Source organism: Aspergillus luchuensis, chromosome 4 (assembly GCF_016861625.1).
Source record: "Aspergillus luchuensis IFO 4308 DNA, chromosome 4, nearly complete sequence".
In the NCBI taxonomy this organism is placed as follows: domain Eukaryota; kingdom Fungi; phylum Ascomycota; class Eurotiomycetes; order Eurotiales; family Aspergillaceae; genus Aspergillus; species Aspergillus luchuensis.
In genome coordinates this window covers 480,647-505,029 of record NC_054852.1, presented here as the reverse complement: position 1 = coordinate 505,029, position 24,383 = coordinate 480,647, and the positions used below count along the sequence as shown (strand labels likewise).

Below are 24,383 nucleotides of genomic sequence, written 5' to 3'. Positions count from 1 at the left end.
ACGATCGCATTTCCAACGTTTTAGGATGTCTCTATGAGTGAATGTGTCGCTACGCCATACATATGAACCATATAATTTATATCCATGCAGCCCTCACGAGCCACATTGCTACCTCTGCAACTCTAAACTCGACCGAAAACCTCATCAATAAACTCCAGCCCCCGATTATACGCTTCCACAGACCCCTTAGCCGGCTTGGGCGGAAATCCCTGACTGAAATCCACCAGTCCATGCGCACCCCCCTCAACAAGCAACAACTCCGTCTTAACACCCAACTTCTTCAACTGCTCATGATGATTAATACTCTCTTTATCGGGGACAACATCGTCCGCCGTCCCATGCACAAACACCGCAGGCGGATGCTCCTCAGTCACATGCAACTGCAAGAACGCTGGCTTCAAGTCCTCTGGAATAGCAGCCGCACGCTGCGCATACTCCAACTTATTCAACTCCGCACCTAGCCCAGGCCGTCCTAGACATCCATCCAGGAACGTCCCATCCAATTCCCACCGCACCGTCAGCGCGAATCGGTTCGTCATCATACCCCCATCTTCGGGCATGTCATCGCTGACGACGGTCTTGTCGGCAAGTAGCTTGGGAACTTCGTCCAAGTTCACCATGCTGGCAATTGAAGTGGGAGGACGGCCAGTCGTCCAATGATCGAGGAGCCAGTCGCCGGCGCTACCGAACCCGGTTAGCATGGCGGCGGGCTTGGGCGTGGCGTAGATGCAGGCAGCGCGGGCGGAGTATCCGCCTGCTGAGAAGCCGGTTACGGCGATGCGGGTGGTGTCGAGGGTTGTGCCTTCTGGGAGGGAGTTCTGGAAGTCTCCTGCTAGAAAGCGGAACATGGCCTTCGCGTCTTCAATCTGGTCGAGCGCTGTGGTGGGGTGGCAGAGACGGTAGTCGGCGGAGATGAAGATGTAGTTCTTCTGTTGGCAGTGGTCTGTTTGCTGTGTTAGACATTCTGTTTGTCTAGTTTGGCCTCTGAAGTATTACGGGGGAAGACGTACTGTATAGCCAGTGCGGGAATCCCATGCCCCGGCGGGAGCCGGCGGTCATGCCGCCACCGTGGTAGTAGATGATGGCGGGGAGGTTCCCGCTCGCATTGGGTGGCAGGTAGTAGTCAAGCTTGACATCATGGCTATCGACACTGAAGTAGACCAGGGTTTTACCTCCTTCAGGGAGACGTGGCGGCATGTTTGCTAGTTGATGCGGGGTTGAAGTGTTCGGCGTAGGGACTATGGCCGTGTGTTAGTGACGCGGTGACTAAGGGAAGACTGAGGAAACGTTACCAATCTATACTAGACGCTCTGATAAATGGACATGTGGATTATCTTCTTACAACGTACCAATGAAGCGCAATTTGTATCCAAGATCAGGCAGCAGCGGAGACTGGAGGTTCCCAAACATGATGATGTTGAGCCGGATGAGTATATAGCCGCTAACCCCACTATGCCGGCAAGCCGAGATTCGGCACTACCTCGGCTCTAAGTCTATCGCAAATAGACTCGGTGGAGACTCTGGTTACAAATTGCATGGAAAGGCTGTGCAAACCCCGGTACTTCTATTTATGGAGTCGTGGTGAAGATTCGCCGAAAGCTCGATGACATCACACCGTACTGTGTATACATATGCGTCCGTGGTCTAATCGTCAGACACGACAATGCAAGACGTGCCTCTTTTTTGGAAGTGACTGACGAGACAGTGTAGGTCTTTATTACTGTACCCATGATTATCCGTTTCTTTCTCTTTCAAGTTACGTTCCACAAAGTTCTTCGATCTTGACACATGTCTCAAGCGTTGATCATATCTGCGGCTGCATCATGCATCCAGCACTTATACTTTCTACAGAAATTCCGTCGTTCACTCTGGACAGGCTCTGTTTTAGGTGCATATATTCCTGTTTCGATAAGCTAAATTAAGGACAGACTAGACACAAAAGAATCCAAACACAAATTTTGCGCAGGCTGACTGCCATCACCCGGGTATCGGCCAAACCCAGACGAACATTGACAAGAGGCACTACAAGCCCGCAGGAAAAACCAGACAAACGAGCGAAACAGGATCTTTCACGGCGCGTGAGCAAGTGAAACACTCCGCACCACGGTCTGAAACCTCAACTAGTGGCAGTAGCCATTGGACATCTGGTATGCCTGAAGACAGCTATTGCAGCCATTCTGGCGACAGGTGTTCTGCGAGGTACAGTCGACCGTTCTGCACATTTCCTGGCTTGGCATTTGAGTGCCGGTGGGCAGTGACTGGGACACGCTGCTGGGCGCCCTTGATGGTAGTTGGTCAGAATCAGGGTTGAGCAGCTGGTCAAGGTCCGTGACTTCGCGGCCGTCAACCCCCTGGAACACGCGTTGAAGACGAGCCGCATTCCGCTGTGGCAGGTTTTGGATGTACTGGTCGATTTGCTGCGGGCTCAACTGCTGGTAAAAGACGACCCGATTGGCTGCATCGACGGATCTCAAGACGCCGTCATTGCCGAGGAACAGGACTCCATTGGGCGACTGGGGGATATTGTTGATGATGTCGGTGACATTCTGATTGCTCTTTGATGGGTTAGTAGGCTTGGAGTCAGTGTTTGCTGGAGCTGGATCTTCTTACGTTGGACGTAGTGGGTACGGCGGGAGCAAGAGCGAATAGAACGCTCAAAACAGCCAGGATTTGGGCCTTCATTTTGTTGACAAGATTTGAATGCTTTTGGGATATATTGGAATGTGTTATTTGCTCCTTGGCTGAGTGTGGTTGCTGGTGATGATAGAGATCTGGTAGGAGAGAAGCACGTATTTATATTAGGTTGCTTCCTGCAAATGTAACATATCCTTAGGCTTCTGTGAATTTTTTGCCAGACTGTCTCCGTCTTGTTCCGATGCGTAAGCTCATGGCAGCACAAACATGATAATGGTGCTGCATGGTGGACTGTGCAACTTTCGGGTAGCATTGCTGACACCGAAATGGTGAAATGAGCAGGTAGTGGTAGTGTCATCGGCTTGTTGTGAAAACGGGTTTTATTGTCAACTAAGTCGACGCTACTGACAAGCTTGTCCTCGACGATATTTTGAGAAGCGCTTATGTAACGTTAGGTTGGCCTCCAGGAGCAGAGCGTTATACCGCAGGGTGTCCAGACGCAGAAATTTCATAATGCGTCCACCGATTAATGTCCGACAACGAGGAAAGACTGACAAACTGTGACACAGACCATGATAGGTCGCATCCTTATTTTCGTCAATTAGAGTTATTATGTCAGAAGCTTCATCAGCTTTTTCATCAGCTTCAGCTGTTTTGCCCATAATCAGGCAGCGCCCAATCCATAAGGCTCCTGGGGAGTGAGGCGCTAGCATAACTCTGTGCTCGGAGAAGAAAGGTCTGGACTCCTTATTCCACAGTAGCCGGGCACATCTTGGGGTAATCAGATCAAGTTTGAGGCGTATGTACCATCTAAGCTGACATACCATTTTGCTTGACATATCACCAAATGCATCATGTCCGCACAACATGGTGGAGCTTCCCGTTATATCCTCGCTCACGACAGTCCCAGGGTATCGATACCCCAGCTAGGCAGTTATGCTTGAGATGTTGCGTCCCTACAGCCAGGTCGGGGTGAGATCGCGATGATGGCATCCCAATCAATGCAGGTGATGTCGGTCGCATTATCCCTCTCAGATAGAAGGCTACTCATTCATTCGTCTATGTGCAACTACCATTCGTATGGGAGCAACTAGTCCGTAATAGTATGACGCTATAGCCTCTTCTGTTCAAAATGGACCCACAATTTCTGTCCGATATGTCTTGAATCTCAGGGAAACCAGGGATATCAGTATGATTTAAACGTTGAAATATGGTCATTGATACATGCTTAACAACAACAGACCCCCTTAGGAGTCAATCTTTGTAGGACTCATAAGATTCCTCATCGTGCTCCTCCTCCGCAACTGATTCAAATGTGATCCCTCCAAAGGGGTCGAACAAATCTTTATTGTCACGGGAAGCGGAGCAATCCCGCAATGTATACTGGCCGCGTAATAAAGCATCCCGAATATCACGCTGGTGCTGTCGAAATTGCAACGTCCCAGTCTCCATTCCTGCTAACACGTCGAATTGAAACTGGCGATGCTCGTATTTCATTTCTTCGGCGAAAGACTTCTGTTTTAAAGCCGGAGCATGCGTGTAGAGATAGGAGATCTGGCAAGCCAGAACAATTAATAGCATCGCATCATTGCTGGGACAGTCGAGCCAGCTATCGATTAGCGCATCCAAGAAACCTGCCAATGGCGGAAATGGCACCTTGAGCGACGGCATGGCTTCTAAAGGCACAAATTCCAATCGGGTGTTGGACGTTAGAGGAAACTTCCAGTCTGTCGCGGGAAGGAGAACCGTTCTCGTCTCGCCATCCGGGGATATTAATCGCTGTTGAGGAAAGTCCAACAAATCCACCTCCGCATTCCCAATGAGATGTGGTGCTTGCATATCGAAATGCCACCCAGCCTTAGCCAGGATATTGGCAGCCAAGTCAATGTCCATAACTAGAATATACAGATCAAACACAGCAGTAGGAACATCGAAGTGGACAAGAGCATCTTCAAACCATATGGCGTGCGGGACACGATTGTCAATAAGCACTTGGCAAACATTGTATCTTGCATCGCGCCCGCCTTCTCCCGTGCCAACATGATAGTTGAGCCTGAACTCCATATCTTTCATTAAGATTGTGAAGACAAAAGACTAAAATTGCTGCTGATTCAAAATAAGACTTGAGGCAGCTAATAGCTGCTGCTTTGTCGAGCACTTGAAACAGCTATCCAATCATGAACTTTGTGGAATAGGCGCCAGCACAATAGAAGGGCTTCGGCCGTAAGTTGATCCGGCCTTGACTGGATCGCCACCCAACCAAGTATAAATCATTTAGTATAGAGCATCACCCCGCTCATTTGTTTGATTCTTACTTACGGTAGCCTAGCCTGGCATCATCGCTTCTCGTTCCTCAACACTTGTACTCCCAAAGGACCACGACTTGCCTTGCTTGCGTCTTCAATCCCACATCAGTTCCCTTGGTCGTACCCCGCTTTTTTATTGTTCCCCTTCAGCGCTTGATCGTAACGGTAGCCTGGTATGCGGAAGCTATAAATAGAGTTTGACCATCGTGCTGCTTAAGGGATAACACTGTAATCCGTCTTCGCCGCCGTCGGTCTTCGCGGGCGCTCCAATGCCATCCCTTGATTCCCTCTCATTCACCAACTCCATCTTCGGGCATCCATTGGCCTCAAAAGGGACTTTGAATCCCTAGTGCTTTGTAGATAGGTTCTCTTTGGTTTCGCAAGGTTGGGTGCTGTCTAGTTTATGGTTCAAACAACTGGCACTCCTACCCTAGGAGGTGTCATCGTAGCATTTTCAGTACATGTTCTCAATTGAGAGGATTGAAGATCCAGCAATAGATCAAATACTAAATTGAATATTTATCAATAGTAGCTTCTCCAGTGCTGGGCGGACTATTTATTCTCATCATGTGAGACGAGTAGCTAGGAGCTGAAGCAGAAGGCACTGTCACAATCACCTTACCTGCAGCCTTTTGTGTATTTCAGGCAGCAGTGCAAGGTTATGACTAGCACAATTGTCCCAGACATATCAACGCAGCGACATCGAATATACTACCTGTGTCTTTCTTCATTCTTGCTTTGAGTTTGATTAGGCTGCCATCAAGATCCCACAGTGTTTGGTGATCGTATTCCTCCGTCGCTCAACTGCTTTCTATATGCTCTAGGTAGCATCGATATATTGGAAGGAGACTAAAAAACTGCTTTCTTGGTTTCACTAGGGTTATATAAATGTGATATAATTCTACAAAGGTAAGATGGTAAGACAAAAGGGTCGATCAATAGCATGGAGTAGCTACTGACTGGCCTCACCTTTCCAAGCAAACACCATGACCTCTCCAGACCTCCACCCCCCGGCAGAAATACGCGCCGCCGCAATGGCAGTCGCAAATGCACTCACTCAATATGAAACTTACGCTCTTGTTGGCGGCAGCGCATGCGTGATTCTTGGTTCTACCCGTGCAACCCTGGATATAGATTTTGTGGTTTCTCAAGGCAAAACCTCAAACGCAAGACAGTTGTTGCGCGCCTCTCCTGACTTCGAGGTTGAAGCAAGAACAAACCACACGACTTACAAGACACGAAGACCAGTGCAAATAGAGATTCTCACACCACCTCTCTTGTTCAAGGAGCCCTTTGATCACAACACGGGGGTGATTATAGTCGAAGGGATTAAGATTTTGAAGCCAGCTTTGCTTCTCAATGCAAAATGTGGCTCAATTACTGGTCGATCTACGGAGGACAAGAGGAAGACTGACTTATTCGATATTAACTTTCTCCTGAACTTCTGCGCTCAGAACCCAGAATACCTTCCAAGGGCTGACGAAGTTCCAAGAGCAACAAAGCAGCTCGTTGACGTTCTTGTTCATCTTTATGGAGGTGAAGATGCATGGGTTCGAGCTGGGTATGACTTGCGGACAGGTAAGTCCTATTAGCATTCAATGAAATCTCACAGCTGACGAATAATAATTAGGGCGTTTCAACAGAAACTAAACTAATCCAGCAAGTGATGGGTTTTGCCAATACGTACGAACTGTGGAGGAATCATGCATCAGTTACTATGGGGTGTATTGACAAACGTCATAGATTCTATTGTATGCATTGCGCGTTTGATGTCCAACTCATTGGCTTTTTTTGCGCTGTTCAAAATGATTTTACCTTAAATTATGCCTTTCTGTTCTACATCATAGAAGGCTCAGTTGGGTTCGGTGGAAGGAAAACTCCTTAGAATGCCTGGCTTGTTTTTGAAGATAAATCAATTAGGTTCATAAGCGTGTCTAGTCTTGCAATGTTTCTCGTGTTGCTTCTCAATCGTTACATCAATTTCCCTTTTTCTTTTTGGCCTTTTCCAGGTAAGTTGAGCAGTCTATTCAGGCATTCTGCATGTGCTAATGGGACAAAAGTCGCATTTGCCTGATGGCCAGATAAACGTATCGCCACACCAGCTATTGAACACTGTTTAGTATAAGAATGAGTAATTCTGTCAAGCTCTGAGTTAATCATCATCTTGGTATGTAGCTGTGATATATGGTCCACAGGATGAAGCCAGCCTGGTCGTCACTCCTTGAGATATCTGATATTCGGTCTTCTCCAGATCATCGCAAGGGCCAACAATTGGGCGACAGAAAATGCCGCCGAAAGCTTGATCTGTGCGCTGTAAGCCATTGCGAAAACCTCGCGGACACTAATCTGGATCTCTGGTGGAAATGTAAGAATTGCTTCGGTTGTTTCTAAAAGGGCGCTCAGCTCTTCAGGTGGGAGGATGGATGAGAGCCGGCTTTGGAGATAATGATTGAGAATAGCAGCTGACGCTGCCACGCCCAAAACACCACCAAGCATTCGAAGCTGCAGTCCAATTCCCAAGGCGATCGACTGATCCTTTTCATTCACCACAAGTGGCGCGATCATGGTGAATGTAGCCATAGATAGACCTACACCCAGCCCACCCAGTGCCAGATATCCGAATTGGCCCGTCCAAAGCTCCGTGGTAGACGCGATTCCCGAGAAAAGAAACAACCCTATAGCCTGAAAGATAATACCAAATAACGCGATGTAACTGAACGGCACTCTGAGACGGCCAGCCAAGAATGAACAGGCCATGATACCAATAGGACAGCTCAGCGCAAATGCCAATAGCTTGACGCCCGCTCCAATCGGTGAGCTTCCGTTGACGGTTTGAAATCTTTGTGGAAGATTGAGGACACAGACAGTCAAGGGTAGACCCGTTGTAAAGAATCCTCTAGAAGTCGACTCGTCAGTGGATCTGTTTAGCTTGGAAGAAAAGGAAACATACAACGCGGCACCCATGAAAGCGCGGTTCATTGTCAGCCTCCATGGGAACATTGGAATGATCTCGGAGTCAAGCCGATGAATAAACCACTCCCACCAGATAAACGCAATCCAAGACAATCCTGAGATCACGAGAAAACTGATTACCATTGCGGAGGACCATGGAAGCCTGAAATTTCCCTCCTGGAGAGCTGCAATGATAAACGAACATGCTGTAAAAATAAGAAAGGAACCAACGAGGTCTAACTGTCGGAAAGAAGTCACGATCTTATCCCATATTCTGATTGGCTTTGGTCTGGACTCGTCAGTTGATGCTTCGGGTTGATGTGGGAAGCGAGCCGGTAGCACAGAGAATATTAGAACAAAGGCAAGACTGCCTGCTGGAACACTATACAGATTATCAGAGCAAGTATATTCAACAGTAAGATGTACCTACTTGCACAAGAACACCCAGCGCCAGCTTCCACCGCTTGCAATGGCACCTCCAAATAAAGGGCCGAGAACAAGGCCGAGCGACAGTATCGCGCCGGCGACAGAGCTGATTTTGTCATATTGTTCGTACGGCACGATGCGAAGGAATGAAAACAGAGTTAAGGAGTAGACGCCAGCCCCGGCTAGGCCTTGAAATGCGCGACATATGATCCTGCGATTCTCAATATTCAGCGGTGTGGAAGGATATTACGAGTCACTCGGCATCTTACAGCTGACTCACGGCCTCTGCAGCGGCGCAGCCTCCAGAAAATATCACAAAAAACAGAATGGAGGTGAGTAGGGTCCACTTGACACCGAGAATAGTACCGCAGTTGGACCATATCACCAAAGATCCTATAACGACACAAAGAAATTAGCAATAGTCGCCATGCATACGCTGGGATTGGGCAAGGAGAGAACCTGTATAAGTTAGCAGATAAGATGTGATGACCCAACTGCTCTGGCCTGAACCTCCAAGGTCATTCGTGATGGTCACCAATGATGTGCTAACAATGCTTGCCTCGACCCCAGTCAAGAAGATGGCAAGTCCGAGACTAGGGATGATAATTGACGGTTATGACTTGTCCAAGTCGTTGAAATGCAGGAGCCAACTTACCCTATCGCTCCGAGATACAGACGTATCCCCGACAGTGCGCCGTCCCATACAAGGGACTGGTCAAAATCGGTTGTGGCCATCAGCAACTCGCGTTATAGGTAAGAGAAGAAAGGAATTCTTTCTGCTCTCGTGCTGAGGAGGATAACACGTGAACATTCTGACCAACACTGTAGAGTTTTTCATGCGTTGTCCATTAGGCGGTGCTTTAATACTTCTGGAGACGTGCATACCACTATGGTATCAGTCCAGGATAATGGATTAGGAAAAAGATAGTCCGAGTTCTGCACGGGACAATGCTAGGATCGAACTTACAGTAATTAAGATGTTGATCGTCCACTTCCTGTGATCTCCAAAACTGGCTGTTCACAAGCATCAGCTTGGTCTCTACGAAATATTGGTTTTTATGGATCGTCGCTCGGCGGATAAAACATCTTACTCGATGTGGCACTGCGGTGATTACTTCGTGCGCCAGACATGTCTGGGGACTTACATGCGCGCACAGCCAAAATATGTATCCCCACCATTAAGTAGTAAATAATTGGTCAGAAGTCAGACCCCTACAGTAGTAACTTTTAGACATGTTATTTAGGGAGCATCATGCATCAGACACAGTTGTTGATCTACATTGAGCGAACACTATGATGTAAAGGACTGGTCAGAAAATAGACCGCTAGCTCACAGGTGTATCATCTAATTCGGCACTTGTTCGATTTCTCTTTCTGTATGGAGCAATTCCGAGATATGTTCCTAGGGTGACTGAAGAGTCATATGAGACAGATCCTTTCTTCACTTACAAACATGTAAGTAAGGGGGATAGCAAAGTAATACAGCATTCTCGCTCCTTGCTTCCACGTATCGTTAGAATTGCTGCCTCCCAGAAGGCAAACCAAACAGTCGGGTGCATTCGACCAATGGGTGTCTAAAATCAACCGCCCCCTCGAATACTCAAGAGAGCTCTCTTTCATCACATTGTCTCACTCAATAAATCCCTCTGATCCTGTCAACTCACTGTGAGCTACGTGACAACCAGCTCAGTAATCTAAGTAATATCAGCGCATCTTGTTTACATAATCCCACCTGACCAGAAGAGGTTATACAGGGAGACTTGAGAATCCACCAGATTTCGACGCCACAGTATATGTCTCGAACAATGGCATCACTTCTTGCCGTGGGAAGTGACGTTGATCATACTGTCGCAAACGGTACATGTCTGGAGGGCTGCCATGTTAGAATCGCTGATAGTGGGGTTTCTGGCAATGAACACCATGTTACACAGGCTGCCTCACAAGTCCCTATTGCCATATGTGGTATGTCCGTACGTCTTCCTGGGGGTTTGCACTCACCACAGGAGCTCTGGGATTTCCTGATTTCCAAAGGTGATGCCCGTGTTCCAGTACCAAAATCCAGATACAATGCAGTTGCACACTATTCCGAGAGGCCAAAGCCAAGCACCATTAAAACCAAGTATGGCTACTTCCTCGACGAGAGTATCGACATTTCTGCCATTGACACTTCATTTTTCAACATGAGCAAAGCTGAGGTTGAGCGGGCAGACCCGCAACAAAGACAAATGCTGGAAGTTGCCAGGGAGTGCCTAGAAGATGCAGGCGAGACAAACTGGAAAGGAAGACCAATCGGTTGCTATATGGGCAGCTTCGGTGAGGACTGGGTTGAAATGTTTGCCAAAGAAAATCAGCAGTATGGTGTGTATCGGGTGTCTGGATACGGTGATTTTATGCTGCCGAACCGCGTCTCATATGAGCTGGATCTGACGGGTCCAAGGTTAGTAACTTCTTCAAAAATAAGACTTCATGCGTCTGCTAACCTGTGAATAAAGTATGGTAGTCCGGACCGGTTGTTCTGCATCTCTCGTTGCACTACACGAAGCATGCATGGCAATTTCCCGCGGGGACTGTGAAGGGGCTCTAGTTGGCGGTGCCAACTTGATCATGGGCCCAGGCATGTCGGCTGCTATGTCAGAGCAAGGGGTACTCTCGCCCGACGGCTCCTGCAAGTCCTTTTCTGCTGATGCCAATGGGTATGGTCGCGGAGAGGCGATTTCTGCCATTTTCATCAAGCGCCTTTCTGATGCCATCCGTGATGGCAATCCGGTCCGAGCCGTCATTCGCGGGACAGGATGTAACAGTGACGGGAAGGGCACTGCCGCCGGTATCCAAATCCCCAACGATCTCGCTCAGGAGGATCTCATCAGGCGTACGTACAAGCTGGCGGGCATCACAAACTTCGGCGAGACTGCGTTCGTCGAGTGTCACGGTACCGGGACACCAACCGGGGATCCTATAGAAGCCAAAGCTGTTGGCCGGGTTTTTGGTCCTACGGGTGGCGTACAAATAGGGTCCGTCAAGGCTAATCTCGGCCACTCCGAAGGTGCTTCGGGCCTCACATCGCTCGTTAAAGCAGTCATGGCTTTGGAAAAGCGCATTATTCCTCCAAACATCAAGGTCAACAAGCCCAACCCCAATATCCTGTGGGAGTCTTGTGGGCTCTCGGTTCCTACGGAGCCCATGCCATGGCCGGAGGGACGGAAGGAGCGTGTTAGTGTGAACTCATTTGGTATCGGAGGTACTAATGCACATGTCGTGCTCGATTCTGCACTCAGCTACGGGGTTTCCCCAGTCCCTAGACGGTCACTCATCTCTCCAGAACTGCTTGTCTACTCAGCCAATACCACAGAATCTCTGAGAAGGATGATTGCTACGTATAAGGCCTGGGTTAAGAAAAACCCAGAGAGAGTTACCGATTTGGCATTTACACTGGCTAACAGGAGAGAGCACTTGCCTCATCGGGCGTTTGCTGTGGCAAGCCTGACGGGCTCCCTCACGCCTTCGCCTCCGCTGAAAGCAGGGAAGCCACCGAATATCGTCATGGTATTTACTGGTCAGGGCGCCCAGTGGCCACAAATGGGGCGTTGTTTACTCCAAAGCCCCTCATATCCCATCTTTCGAAAGACAATCCAGTCCCTCGATGCACATCTACAAACCCTCAATCATGCCCCCGATTGGTGCATTGAGGATGAGCTCCAAAAACCGGCAGATCTCAGCAGGCTTGACTCGTCCGAACTATCCCAGCCTCTCTGCACAGCAATCCAAATTGCCTTGGTTGATACTCTCGCGTCAATCGCAGTTCGTCCCACTGCAGTTGTTGGCCATTCCAGTGGAGAGATCACTGCGGCATATGCCGCGGGGAGTATTTCTGCGTATGAAGCCATCACAATTGCGTTTTATCGTGGTCAGGTTACAGGGCTGCACTCCAAGAGCGGAGCCATGGCGGCGATAGGCATGGGTTCTAAAGATGCCCAAAGCTATCTGGAGCCAGGAGTGGTTGTTGCTTGCGAGAATTCACATATGAGTGTCACTCTCGCCGGTGATACGGAAGCAGTTCAACGTGTGAGTTCCAGTATTAAAGAAGTACAGCCTGATGTCCTAGTAAGACTCCTCCGGGTTAATAAGGCATATCACTCCCATCACATGTCTGAAATTGGCCAAGATTACCATGCCGTAATTGAAAAAGAGGTTTCTGCCAAGCCCCCCGATAAGCTGTTCTTTAGCAGTGTCACAGGGAAGCAGCTTACGTTAGACTGTGACCTCGGTGCCAAATACTGGCAGAAAAATCTCGAGTCACCGGTCCTCTTTTACTCGGCCATATCATCGATCATGAAGCACGAAATTGCAAATAACATGATATTCCTTGAAATTGGACCCCACTCGGCGCTTGCAGGTCCTTTACGTCAAACCCTGACTCAATATTCAAGTTCTGCTCCTTACGTCCCAACGCTTAGTCGCAACCAGAATGATGTTGAATCATTGTTGACAGCAATTGGAACACTTTATTGTCACAATGTTCCGGTGAACCTAAGCAAGGCGATAAGTAAAGGCTCGTGTTTACGTGATTTGCCCAGGTACCCATGGGACCACACGCAGAAGTTTTGGTATGAGTCCCGACTCAGTAAGGGGTGGCGCAACCAAGAGCATGTGCATCACGATCTTCTTGGGACTCGAGTTACGGAGAGTCCAGATTTCAATGTGCTTTTCCGAAACATCTTCCACTTGGACAACGCTCCATGGATCCGGGACCATAGGGTCGGCAAAGACATCGTCTTTCCTTTTGCTGGATACGCTGGCATGATCGGGGAAGCTGTTCGGCAAGTGACTTTGGTCAACGAGGGGTTCATTATGCGCAAAGTTACTATCAGCACTGCCCTTGTTCTGAGTGAAGGTATTCCAGTTGAGATAACGACGACGCTACGTCGCTGTCGATGGACAGACTCTCTCGACAGTGAGTGGTGGGAATTCAGCATTGCATCACACAATGGAACTACCTGGACCAAGCACTGCTCCGGAGAAGTCAAGTCCCATGGTAAGAATCTAGGAGAAGAGAAGAGAAACCATCCGCTGGTGCGCAAGGTCAAAAAACGTCGTTTCTACGAGTCCATGGCTAAATCTGGGCTTAACTTCGGACCCACATTTCAGCGGCTTGACGATATTCGGTCTGACACCACCACAACAAATGCGACAGCGGAGGTGACTAGACGGGAAGAAGATGGCATTGGCTACCAGGTTCACCCAGCAGTCATTGATGCCTCACTCCAGCTTCTCTGCGTCGCCGCATTCAAAGGATCTGCCAATACTACAGGCAAAGTGATGGTGCCCACTAAGATCGATGAATTATGCATCTCCCGTTGCTTTGAGGATGTACAAGTGCGAGCGTTCGCATCATACACTCAAGGCGATTACATAGATGGGGGTGCCCAGTGTATGGCTGCTAATGGTAGTGTTGTTTTACGCAGTTCCGGGGTCAAACTCTCCGTCCTAGACGACCAGGTGTCCGTAGGACGTGCTGAAGCTACGGCACGTGCAGAATGGGGCCCGCACATCGATTTCTTGGATGCCAACACTTTGATAAAACCTTCAATGGACCGGAGTATTGACATGCCGATTTTGGATGAGCTCGCCCGCTTGTGTATGATTTATACCAAGAGGGTTATTTCGGGATTGGACACCTCGATTGACTACATGCACAAGTACAGATCGTGGATCAACCGTCAGTGTCAGAAAATGGAGCTCCAATGTCTTGGTAATCTTGACAGTGAGACCATTGAGATGAAGATTGGTTCCATCGTCACTGGGCTATCGCAGACCCCAGCAGCCGCTGCTGCCGTGTGCATTTATAAAGTCCACAGCAACATGAGAGATATCTTCACCGGCGACAAGGAGGTGCTCGATATTCTCCTCGCGGACAATACATTGGCCAATCTCTATGTGTACGGGGACCAATGTGATGGGTCGTTGTTTTTCAAACACCTAACCCACAGCAAGCCTAATTTGCGAGTACTTGAATTGGGCGCTGGAACGGGTGGCTCTACCGCTAACTTTCTGAAATGGTTGACACCTGGTGAAATATCTCTGTACTCAAAGTACACCTTCAGTGATATCTCGTCTGGTTTCTTTGTCTCCGCTAGAGAGCGGTTCAGTGCTTATCCGAATGTCGAATACCTTCCACTTGACATCAGTAAAGATCCATCTGATCAGGGCTTTGATGGTCGGACATACGATCTCATTTTAGCGACCAACGTCATCCATGCGACCAAATCTCTCAATCAAACCCTAGGTAACATTCGGAAACTACTTGACCCCAATGGTCGAATCTTGCTTCATGAGCTCACCCCGAATTCGAAATGGCCCAACTATATCTGGGGAACGCTAGCTGGATGGTGGTTTGGCGAAGATGACGACCGGGCTGACCAGCCATACGTCAGTGTCGACAGGTGGACAGAAGAGTTCAAGGCTGCCGGATTCTGCGCTCCTGATGCTGCGGTCCCTGATACAGCCGCCCCAAATCAGCTGAATACTATGATCCTGGCTAGACCGGCAGTTGAACCCCCTTCAAAGGCCAATGTCACTCTGCTTGCGCTTGCCGAATCCGAAAATGTACGTTCTATTGCCCTAGGCTTGCAGGACAGAGGATACACTGTTGACCGTCGCGGTCTGGAGGGGCCTTTGCCGGTTGGTCAAGACATAATTGCCTTACTTGATGATGACACACCTTTCTTTGAAAGAATGGACGATGATATGTTTGAGTCGCTTAAGGTTTTGATGAATCAAGTCAAGGAATGTGGCATTCTGTGGTTGACTGGTCTCTGCCAAGTTCAATGCAAGGACCCACTATTCGGTCAAATCAACGGTTTTGCCAGGGCCATACGATCAGAAATGCTTATTGATTTTGCTACTTGCGAGGTGGACCAGGTCAGTTCTTCCGTGGACAGAATCATCCATGTGTTTGAGAAATTTCAGGCCCGCAAACCCGACGATGTTCTTAAGCCCGAGTTTGAATATGCCATTATGCAAAACACTGTCCATGTCGGACGCATATATCCCTTCTCGGTGCAACCTGGGATTGCAGACTCAGAGTCTAATGACGTTATCTCTCTCCGTTCCAGCAAGCCTGGTCACCTCAGTGCCTTACACTGGGTGGGCCTCGAGGCTGAACCGCTGTCAGACGGCGATGTTGAAGTCGAAATACATGCCACCGGCTTGAACTTCAGGGTATGTCAAGACAAGAGCGAAGAACTTGAGTTCTCACGCAACTGTTAGAGCCTCAGCTAATTCTGATTCTGATTATAGGATATTTTGGTCGCTATGGGCATTGTTGGTGGCTCTGAAAAGGGTTTCGGTCACGAAGCAGCCGGCATTGTCCGCCGCACTGGTGCCAACGTAACATCTGTTAACGTCGGCGACCGCGTTATGCTCATATCGCATGGTACATTTTCTACATACCGCATCGTCTCTGAGGACCTTTGTGAGAAAATCCCGAGTGGACTGAATTTTGAAGATGCTGCTACCATGCCTTGCGTGTTTGCTACATCTATCTACTCCATCTTCAGCATCGGTAACTTGAGAAAAGGCGAGGTTAGCTTTTCATTCAGCATCTAAACCCTCACTTTGTTAACATGCTACTAACTTTCTCTTTCCCAGTCCATTTTGATCCATAGCGCTTGCGGTGGTGTTGGTCTTGCCACTATCCAACTTGCCCAGATGGTCGGAGCCGAGGTCTACACCACTGTCGGAAACGAGGAAAAAGTCGCATACCTCATGGATACATTTCAACTGCCCCGTAACAGAATATTTAACTCTAGAGATGCCTCCTTTGTTGGTGATGTTATGCGAGAGACTAATAACAAGGGTGTTGACTTGGCATTAAATTCCTTGTCCGGCGAGTTACTGCACGCTACATGGAAATGCATTGCACCCTTCGGTCGGATGATTGAGATTGGCAAACGAGACTTGATTGGCTCTGGGAAGTTGGATATGAGTCCTTTCTTGGAGAATCGTAGCTATTGTTGCGTCGATTTGGATCAGATCTGCTTCGTGAAACCGGCCATTGCCAAAGAGTAAGTGTTCAGTACTGGGCTATGTGTCGGTAACGATTAACTCTCGTGCAGGCTGCTCCAAGAACTCGTCAAACTACTTAAAAGCGGTCACATACGTCCCATTAGGCCCATCAGGACCTTTGACTCAAGTCACATTCTGGACGCATTTCGATACATGCAGCAGGGTGTCCATCTGGGCAAGATTGTCGTGTCAATGCGCAATGCAGCTGGCGAGGTCGCTCTGAGCGAGAGCGAGAACGTAGTACACCAAAAGAAGGTCACTCAGTTTGATAGCTCTGGTTCTTATTTACTTGTTGGTGGCGTGGGAGGCTTGGGTCGCTCTATATCTACATGGATGGTCGAACGAGGGGCTCGTCACCTCATTTACCTTTCTCGTAGCGCAGGAACGACCGACGCGCACTTGGAGTTTTCTCAAGAGCTTGCCAGCATGGGGTGTCGCGCAGACTTTGTCCAAGGAACCGTTTCGAATTTGGATGATGTCACCAAGGCCATGAAACAGGCTCATGGACACCTTAAGGGCATCTTTCAGATGTCTATGGTTCTCCGTGATCAGAGTTTCCCGCGCATGACGAAGAGCGAGTGGGATACTGCTGTTGATCCCAAGGTTAAGGGAACGTGGAACCTTCACCAGGCCTCCACCTCTATTAACGCAGACCTTGACTTCTTCGTTATGTTCAGCTCCCTGTCTGGTATTTTTGGACAGCCAGGCCAGACTAACTATGCAGGTGCCAATACCTTCATGGACGCCTTTGCTCAGTACCGCTCCAACCTGGGGCTTCCAGCCTGCGCCATTCAGATAGGTGCCGTTGAAGAAGTGGGATATGTAGCAGAGAATGAGGGGGTCATGCAACGGTTTGCCCATACTGGTGGCTCAGAGGGCGCTATCTCCGAGCAGGAGCTTCTTGAAGCCGTCGAGGCAGCCGTGAATTCGACATCGGGGAACTTCTATCTTGGTATCCGGTCCAACATGTGCTTGTATAACCCAGGCGAACGTTCTCTCTGGAAGGGTGATATTCGCATGGCGGCCTTTCATAACAATGAAGATTCCAATTCTACAGCAGCTGGGTTCTCCAGCGACGATCTGCAGTCCTTCATCACTAAGGCGAAGGGGGACGCTGATTTACTGGGTCAGTCCGAGTCTGCTCAGTTCCTTGCTCGAGAGATCGGAAGGAAGGTGTGCGATTTCTTGTTGAAGCCAGAGGAAGAGTTGCAGACATCATCCTCTCTGTCGGATCTCGGGTTGGATTCCCTCGTTGCTATTGAGTTGAGACAGTGGTGGAAGTCGGTTTTCGGGTTCGATATCAGTGTGCTCGAAATGATGGGAATGGGGAGTCTAGATGCTCTTGGAGCGCACGCTGCCAAAGGCATGCTGCGCTTGTTTCATGGTGTTGAGGAATAAGTCAACCGACTGTTTGAGGATGTCTTCTCCTGATTCTATGTAATTGATGAGGTGACTGCATAGAATCACACCACTCAATGTTTCCTGGGCGGAACCTTTCTGAATGAACATACATAGATATTAGTCTCGCTAGTTGACACTATCAAGAAATCTAACGCACGTTGTATACATAGCTTTTTTCCAATTGTAAGATGTTCTCTCGATGATTCCAGGCAGTATTGCAATATACCGACTAGTCCTCAAACGATCGACCATATAACTGGTTGTAGGTTACCCCAGCAAACCCTGTTTGATTTCCACGGGAGTTATGTAGGATAAGATATCCAGATAATTAGTGCGAGTGTCACCCTAGCTACCTAGTTACTATCCAAGCGGAGATAATCCCAGAGTAGCAGAGGGTATGAGCGAGCTGTCCACGGCAGGATCCATAGGAGCGGGAACTCAGCATGAAAGAATCCGCTGTTGGCAGCACCAGCTATCGTCTATCTTTACTACAAGCAGGTGAGACGTGGTTAGTAGCATCCAGGAAAGCTTATCATTACTTTGTTAGCGTACCAAAGAGTGTGCTTGATACTTCCATGGACTCGGGTAATTGGTATAATCCCATGGGAAAACGGCGCTCAGTGTTCTGGTACCCCGGTCGGAAGCTTGTCGTTGGAATTGAGAGGACACAACTTCGACTAAGCCCGTCGTTCTATGCCGTAAGAAAGAATACCATTTTAGGGGCGAAGATGTCAATGGCCGCACAATTCTGTGTGATAAATATAAATAGATAAAATAAAGAGGTGGACATATCCGACCGAACGGAAGGGCGCGCAACAAGGGTGTGAGTCAATATAGAGGGGAGAGAAAAAAAGGTTGGAGCTGCGGGGAATCGAACCCCGGACCTCTCCCATGCTAAGGGAATATTATACCACTAAACCACAGCCCCGTTCCTTGTTGAAGAGCGGTAAATGTTTTGACTACATAAACCAATTGTCAGAAATTCTCCCCCTTAGAATATGATCTGTATTTCAAAATAACCTCTTATGTTCCTTCCAATGGTCTCTGGCTTGACTTAAAAGTACGTGCACAAAAATACTAGTTATCAGCATAATTTTGTCATCTTGACCTCTTGGAGTTCCCTACTTACTGAGTTGTACCTGTGATCAGTTGATGTTCATTATTCACTTACTACCGAGAACCCGCTTGATTCACCCTTTATATATTGCGGCGGCATTCCATAGCCCTATAGACCGGATGTTACCTCCGCATGGATTTCGCACTTCATTTATCCCCTCATTGGTCAATCTCTTCATTACGAGATACTATGATCATGCCCTGTTTATATTCTATTAATCCGTTGTTTACATCTCCCGGTGTAGTGTTTTCACTCTCTCACCTGCCCATGCCACTTTACCGTCCGATTCTGTTGCCTCTAGCAGCAGATCCTATTTGCTTTAGGAGTGTGTACTTATATTAGCGATCTTCCGCAGTGCCAGTACACTTGATTCATGCTACAATACAATTTGTGGCTGTTAATCCGTGTTATAAGCAATATACGAGCCTCCCTTTACGGTGACTGCAAACGGAAAGTGCCCGTGTAGGAGCCCGAGTATTGCTACTTCCTACCAATCAGGTGATGTCTCGCCGCGTTTTAAATTCACCAGCTCATTTCAGTCACCAGCTCCTGGCAACCTTCTTGGGGAATAATGGCAGTCCAGATGTCATGATATTAAATCTGTTTATCAAATAAGAATTGTCAGAGCTAATACTACAGTACCTTGACTTCTGATTTACTTCTGTCGGTCGGATTCCGACCAACCTTCAGCTAAGATGATAGTAGGCGCCACGGCGTGCAGATATTATGGCATCGCGGAGCAATCAACCGCCCTGAGCACAAGCACCCGAGTTGCTGACCCCGTGTCAGTATCCCACTGATGACAATCATCCACCATAAGTACACAGCCGAAGATGACATACAAACCCCTACACCCCACTCCTAAGATGAGGCGCAAATCATAATCAAACCCGGTGGGGACTCCGGCTGTGAGGTCGCCCTTGCAGTGAACAGTGCAACGCTGTTCAATCCAAATACCGATCATGCCATTCAGAATGCCGCAAGAGGTACGGGTGCATAAAAGCATGTTACCGATGGCTCGTCGGTCAAAGGACATATGACGAGCATCAAAATGAACCGAAACGCGCGGGAGAGGCTTCAGACGTAGGCCAAGACCCCAGATCCCGAGCTTTGGCGGACCGATTTTGAGCCATGGAACCCAGGTGGCATTCACACAGCTGCCATTGGATTGTTGCAAGTCAACCTGTCATATGTGCCGGGGTAGTTTCCCCTCTGAGTGATGACATAAGAATTGACTTTCCCCGGATCCCAACCAGAGATCAGTCTTCCCCATCAAAATGCATGCAGCATGACATGTTCGGTATGACCGAATTCCCTGAACCCCAGAGTTACAATCTCGGCCCATGTCAGAACATCAGTGGCTGATGCGGGGTCCCATGGGCCAGAGTTCAGGACCACCACGTGAGCAGTTGAACACTCATGCTGGGGTACCCTTGTCCGAACAAAGTATTGGAGACGAGTTCCTTTTCGCCTGTCAGATAACCAGACAAAGAAGCAAGCGAGTCCAGTCTAATTGATGACATCACGAACCCATCATGCGGGATTGCTGACAATCCTCCCTTGGTCTATATATTTGAAGCTTCATGCCTGACTCTCACAGCTCAGTACCGCAGGGAGACTGTGCCATTCCGGTCTGAACATTCGACACCTACTTTAGCTGACAAATATGAGATTGCCAAAGGTCAAGATGCCTCGTAAGAGGCCGCAAGACGAATTCAATGGTGATGTGTTGCAGCAAGAGGCGCAAGCCACCGGCCCCAATAGCCAGAAATTTGAAGAGGGGACAGTGGATACACCTATCCCTCTCCTCACGTGGCGCTCTTTCTTAATGGGTATTTTCGTGTCAATGGGTGGTTTTCTTTTTGGCTACGACACTGGCCAAATTTCAGGCTTCTTGGAGATGCCGAACTTTCTCCAAAGGTACGGACAACAGCATGCCGACGGAACATACTATTTCTCCAATGCACGTTCGGGTCTGATCGTCGCGCTGGTAAGACACGCATGGACAGCTTGACCCAAGTTCAATCTTGCTGATAAGCGCAGCTATCAATCGGTACCTTAATCGGCGCTCTTATTGCGGCTCCGATCGCAGATCGCATTGGCCGGAAATGGTCCATCAGCGGTTGGAGTGCCATGGTATGTGTTGGTATCACCATACAAATATCTTCTCCATTCGGCAAGTGGTACCAGGTCGCCATGGGTCGTTGGGTAGCTGGTCTCGGCGTTGGTGCTCTATCATTGCTTGTTCCCATGTATCAAGCAGAAACTGGCCCCAGGCACATTCGTGGATCACTTGTTAGGTATGCCTACGAACTTGTTGTATTATGATAATATGGAAGCTAACGTCAACAGCACCTATCAGCTTTTCATCACACTTGGAATTTTCGTCGCCAATTGTATCAACTTCGGAACAGAAGCCCGGAATGACACTGGATCCTGGCGTATTCCCATGGGCATCACTTACATTTGGGCGATCATCCTGGGCTTCGGAATTGCACTATTCCCAGAAAGTGCCCGATATGACTACCGTCATGGAAAGGAGGCTAAAGCAGCCCGTACCCTCTCAAAAATGTATGGGATTCCTGAAAATCACCGAATGCTGAAGCTCGAGATCGACGAAATTCGGCAGAAATTCGTGGAGGAAAAGGAACGCGGACAGATAACCTGGTCCCATCTATTCCATGCACCCCGCATGACATATCGCGTCGCAGTTGGAGTCGCCCTTCAAGCACTGCAACAGTTAACTGGTGCGAATTATTTCTTCTACTACGGAACTACGATTTTCCGAGGCGCCGGTATCTCAAATTCCTATGTTACACAAATGATCCTAGGCGGTGTAAATTTCGGAACAACATTCCTAGGTCTGTATTTGATCGAGAATTATGGTCGTCGACGATCCCTGATAACAGGAGCATTGTGGATGTTTGTCTGCTTTATGGTTTTCGCCTCAGTGGGCCACTTCTCCCTCGACCACGAAAACCCCGAACGGACCCACACAGCAGGTGTGGTCATGGTTGTCTTCGCCTGCCTGTTTATTCTTGGTATGTCATCAATGGCATTTCCCCACTCTAGTCCAGTTAGTCCCAGTTGCTAACCTCTACAAAGGTTTCGCATCTACATGGGGTCCCATGGTGTGGACCATCATCGCAGAGCTGTATCCCTCCGAATTCCGTGCCCGCGCCATGTCGCTCGCCACAGCATCCAACTGGCTCTGGAACTTCCTTCTCGCCTTTTTTACCCCCTTCATCACGAGTGCCATTGACTTCCGGCTCGGCTACGTCTTTGCCGGCTGCCTCTTCCTTGCGGCGGGCCTGGTTTACGTGGCTGTCATTGAAGGCCGTGGCCGTACACTGGAGGAGATCGACACAATGTACGTTATGAAAGTACCGCCCTGGAAGAGCTCCAAATACGTGTTTCCCGACATCGATCCGTACGATCGCCGCGGCTCGACTTCATCCAAAGCAGGGGCTTCTCATATTCCGCAGGTGAGCGGTGGAAACGAGACGTTCAGCCCTCACACAACTGAAGTGTAATTCTTGATTGCCCCGCCTGTTAGGAGATATGCGTGGAGCTCCGAAGCACTTGGAAGCCGGAAGTACACTTCTATGATTGGCTCCATTGGATTTCATGATCACGCTCAGGAAATGATGTCTCTTGTTGTTTATAAGAGTTGCATTATTGTATTACTTGGCTGAGAGACGTTTTTTGTATACCATCCCATTTTGTTATGTGTTATGATGCGACGTTATGTACGTATGAGTGATGAACTACTGCTATGGCTTTGTATAATCAATTCAGATCCAATCAACTTTGTGCCACGCAGAACATATCCAAAAACAATCTAAAAACCGCACACTGAAGAAGTAAAGACCCAAAAATCGTGATGTTTGATGCATACTCTATAATTCATAGAATCCCAGCGTCTGCTCCACCTGCACAAATTCCGGCCTATCCGCGCTGTACTCAATGATGAGAGCCACTTTGTGCTTGTTCAGGTTATGCACTCGCACATAGCCATGTGGGAATAGAGACGTTAGCCTCAAATGGCTGCCTTCAACCATGCGTAGCTTGCTGTATTATGCAATCACGGTTGACATATTCATTATCCTATATTATCTCTCATGCTCTAATCTTCTCGATGAACTAGCGTACAGTTTTGCATTATGACAACCGTACGTTGACTGGTCTAGTAATGGCGAATAATTAAGTCATGCTTCCATTCTTATCCCAAAGACTGACCAGCTATATACAGAATTATTATATCATGCCTCTCGTCCCACACGAAGGAGTGTAAACTACTGATAAACTTACTCATCCTTCAGGCCGACCAACTCCAAGCTCAACTTCCAGAACTTCCTCTCTCCGTCCACATCATACGCCCAAGAAGCATACCCCGGACCCCAGAGACCATTACTCGGGTCATATGGCTCAGATATCTGACAGTCCTCCAAGTACTTCCCTCCTTGGCCCTCAAGTTCCTTGGCGACAGCCGCCAGCACAGTCGTGGCAGCGCCCTGTTGCGGACTCTTGAAAATCTTCATCAGTGTTTCATCCTGACTCCAAGCTGTCTGCTGCTCCTGCGAAGTATGGCGCTGGAGATCCGTATTGATGCCACCCGGGTGCACACTAAAAGCGTGAAGACCCTGAGCACCATATCGTCTTTCGATCTCGTTAGCGGCCCAAATCCCCGCTGTCTTGCTCTGGCCGTATGATTTCCATGGCTCGTATTCGCCCTCGAGGTTGATATTGTCGAGGTGGACGCTTGACATTCTGTGAGCGACGGAGGAGAGAATCACAACGCGGGAGTTGAATTCGGGCGTTGAGGAAGCCAGGAGGGTAGGTTTCAGAAGGTTAAAGAGAAGGAAGTGCGCCAGGTGATTGCTGCCGATTTGAGTCTCGAAACCATCTGCCGTTCGGCCTTCCGGGCAGGCCATGACGCCGGCGTTTTCAATAAGAATATTGAGTTTTTTGCTCTTGGATTTGAAATCTTCAGCGCAGGCGCGCACGGAGTCGAGGGAGTTCAGTTCCAAGTGAAGAAAATGGACTCGAGAGCTTTTGGCTAGGTCGCCGAGGTTTGTCTCTGCCTTTTCGACATTGCGGACGGTTAGGTAAAGGGTTGCACCGGTGGTGTGGAGTGCGCGCGCGGTCTCGACACCTAGTCCGGAGGAGCAGCCGGTGATTAGGATGGTTTTGTCGGAGAGCTTGTCTTCGAGGTTTTGGTCTTTGATGATTTGGAGGGCGGTTGGGCGGGCGTCACCGGGTCCTTGAGGGTACTGGTGGGCTGCAGCGTATTTGGAAGACATGATTATGGTGTTGGATTGGGAGTGGATAAGTGGAGTTGATCGTGTATGTTGTTAAGCTGATGATAGATAGGCGGGGATGAATACCGCGCAGTATTTGTAGTTTCTCCTGCTCGGCGATATGGCAAATTCATCATGGATGACATCAATCAGTGGATCAAAGACTCTCACTAAGTCCGACCA

General features: G+C 48.7%; 9 protein-coding genes and 1 non-coding gene across 10 annotated transcripts; 4 read left to right on the top strand and 6 right to left on the bottom strand.

The window, feature by feature from the left end:
• Nucleotides 1–122: 122 nt before the first annotated feature.
• Nucleotides 123–1,197, bottom strand: AKAW2_40200S (uncharacterized protein; the record flags this gene model as incomplete). The annotated part of the gene is made up of 2 exons (XM_041688505.1): nucleotides 123–943; nucleotides 1,011–1,197. 2 exons carry the CDS (start codon nucleotides 1,195–1,197, stop codon nucleotides 123–125), a joined length of 1,008 nt encoding a protein of 335 aa, XP_041542283.1.
• Nucleotides 1,198–2,120: 923 nt separating this feature from the next.
• Nucleotides 2,121–2,682, bottom strand: AKAW2_40199S (uncharacterized protein; the record flags this gene model as incomplete). The annotated part of the gene is made up of 2 exons (XM_041688504.1): nucleotides 2,121–2,555; nucleotides 2,611–2,682. The coding sequence occupies 2 exons, from the start codon at nucleotides 2,680–2,682 to the stop codon at nucleotides 2,121–2,123; spliced, it is 507 nt and encodes a 168-aa protein (XP_041542282.1).
• A 1,206-nt stretch (nucleotides 2,683–3,888) lies between these two features.
• AKAW2_40198S (uncharacterized protein) lies at nucleotides 3,889–4,707 on the bottom strand (the record flags this gene model as incomplete). The annotated part of the gene is made up of 1 exon (XM_041688503.1): nucleotides 3,889–4,707. The coding sequence occupies one exon, from the start codon at nucleotides 4,705–4,707 to the stop codon at nucleotides 3,889–3,891; it is 819 nt and encodes a 272-aa protein (XP_041542281.1).
• Nucleotides 4,708–5,926: 1,219 nt separating this feature from the next.
• Nucleotides 5,927–6,590, top strand: AKAW2_40197A (uncharacterized protein; the record flags this gene model as incomplete). Its single annotated transcript, XM_041688502.1, has 2 exons — nucleotides 5,927–6,518; nucleotides 6,571–6,590. 2 exons carry the CDS (start codon nucleotides 5,927–5,929, stop codon nucleotides 6,588–6,590), a joined length of 612 nt encoding a protein of 203 aa, XP_041542280.1.
• Nucleotides 6,591–7,154: 564 nt separating this feature from the next.
• On the bottom strand, nucleotides 7,155–7,919 carry AKAW2_40196S (uncharacterized protein; the record flags this gene model as incomplete). Its single annotated transcript, XM_041688500.1, has 2 exons — nucleotides 7,155–7,836; nucleotides 7,891–7,919. 2 exons carry the CDS (start codon nucleotides 7,917–7,919, stop codon nucleotides 7,155–7,157), a joined length of 711 nt encoding a protein of 236 aa, XP_041542279.1.
• A 2,204-nt stretch (nucleotides 7,920–10,123) lies between these two features.
• On the top strand, nucleotides 10,124–16,385 carry AKAW2_40195A (type I iterative PKS; the record flags this gene model as incomplete). The annotated part of the gene is made up of 4 exons (XM_041688499.1): nucleotides 10,124–10,755; nucleotides 10,811–15,536; nucleotides 15,615–15,899; nucleotides 15,966–16,385. 4 exons carry the CDS (start codon nucleotides 10,124–10,126, stop codon nucleotides 16,383–16,385), a joined length of 6,063 nt encoding a protein of 2,020 aa, XP_041542278.1.
• A 150-nt stretch (nucleotides 16,386–16,535) lies between these two features.
• On the top strand, nucleotides 16,536–17,780 carry AKAW2_40194A (beta-ketoacyl reductase; the record flags this gene model as incomplete). Its single annotated transcript, XM_041688498.1, has 1 exon — nucleotides 16,536–17,780. The coding sequence occupies one exon, from the start codon at nucleotides 16,536–16,538 to the stop codon at nucleotides 17,778–17,780; it is 1,245 nt and encodes a 414-aa protein (XP_041542277.1).
• Nucleotides 17,781–18,639: 859 nt separating this feature from the next.
• Nucleotides 18,640–18,711, bottom strand: AKAW2_t40004S. Its single transcript has one exon. It is a non-coding gene; the product is annotated as a tRNA-Ala (tRNA).
• A 1,855-nt stretch (nucleotides 18,712–20,566) lies between these two features.
• Nucleotides 20,567–22,433, top strand: AKAW2_40193A (sugar porter family MFS transporter; the record flags this gene model as incomplete). Its single annotated transcript, XM_041688497.1, has 4 exons — nucleotides 20,567–20,890; nucleotides 20,944–21,200; nucleotides 21,253–21,941; nucleotides 22,006–22,433. The coding sequence occupies 4 exons, from the start codon at nucleotides 20,567–20,569 to the stop codon at nucleotides 22,431–22,433; spliced, it is 1,698 nt and encodes a 565-aa protein (XP_041542276.1).
• Nucleotides 22,434–23,207: 774 nt separating this feature from the next.
• On the bottom strand, nucleotides 23,208–24,203 carry AKAW2_40192S (uncharacterized protein; the record flags this gene model as incomplete). Its single annotated transcript, XM_041688496.1, has 1 exon — nucleotides 23,208–24,203. The coding sequence occupies one exon, from the start codon at nucleotides 24,201–24,203 to the stop codon at nucleotides 23,208–23,210; it is 996 nt and encodes a 331-aa protein (XP_041542275.1).
• Between the last annotated feature and the right edge of the window lie 180 nt (nucleotides 24,204–24,383).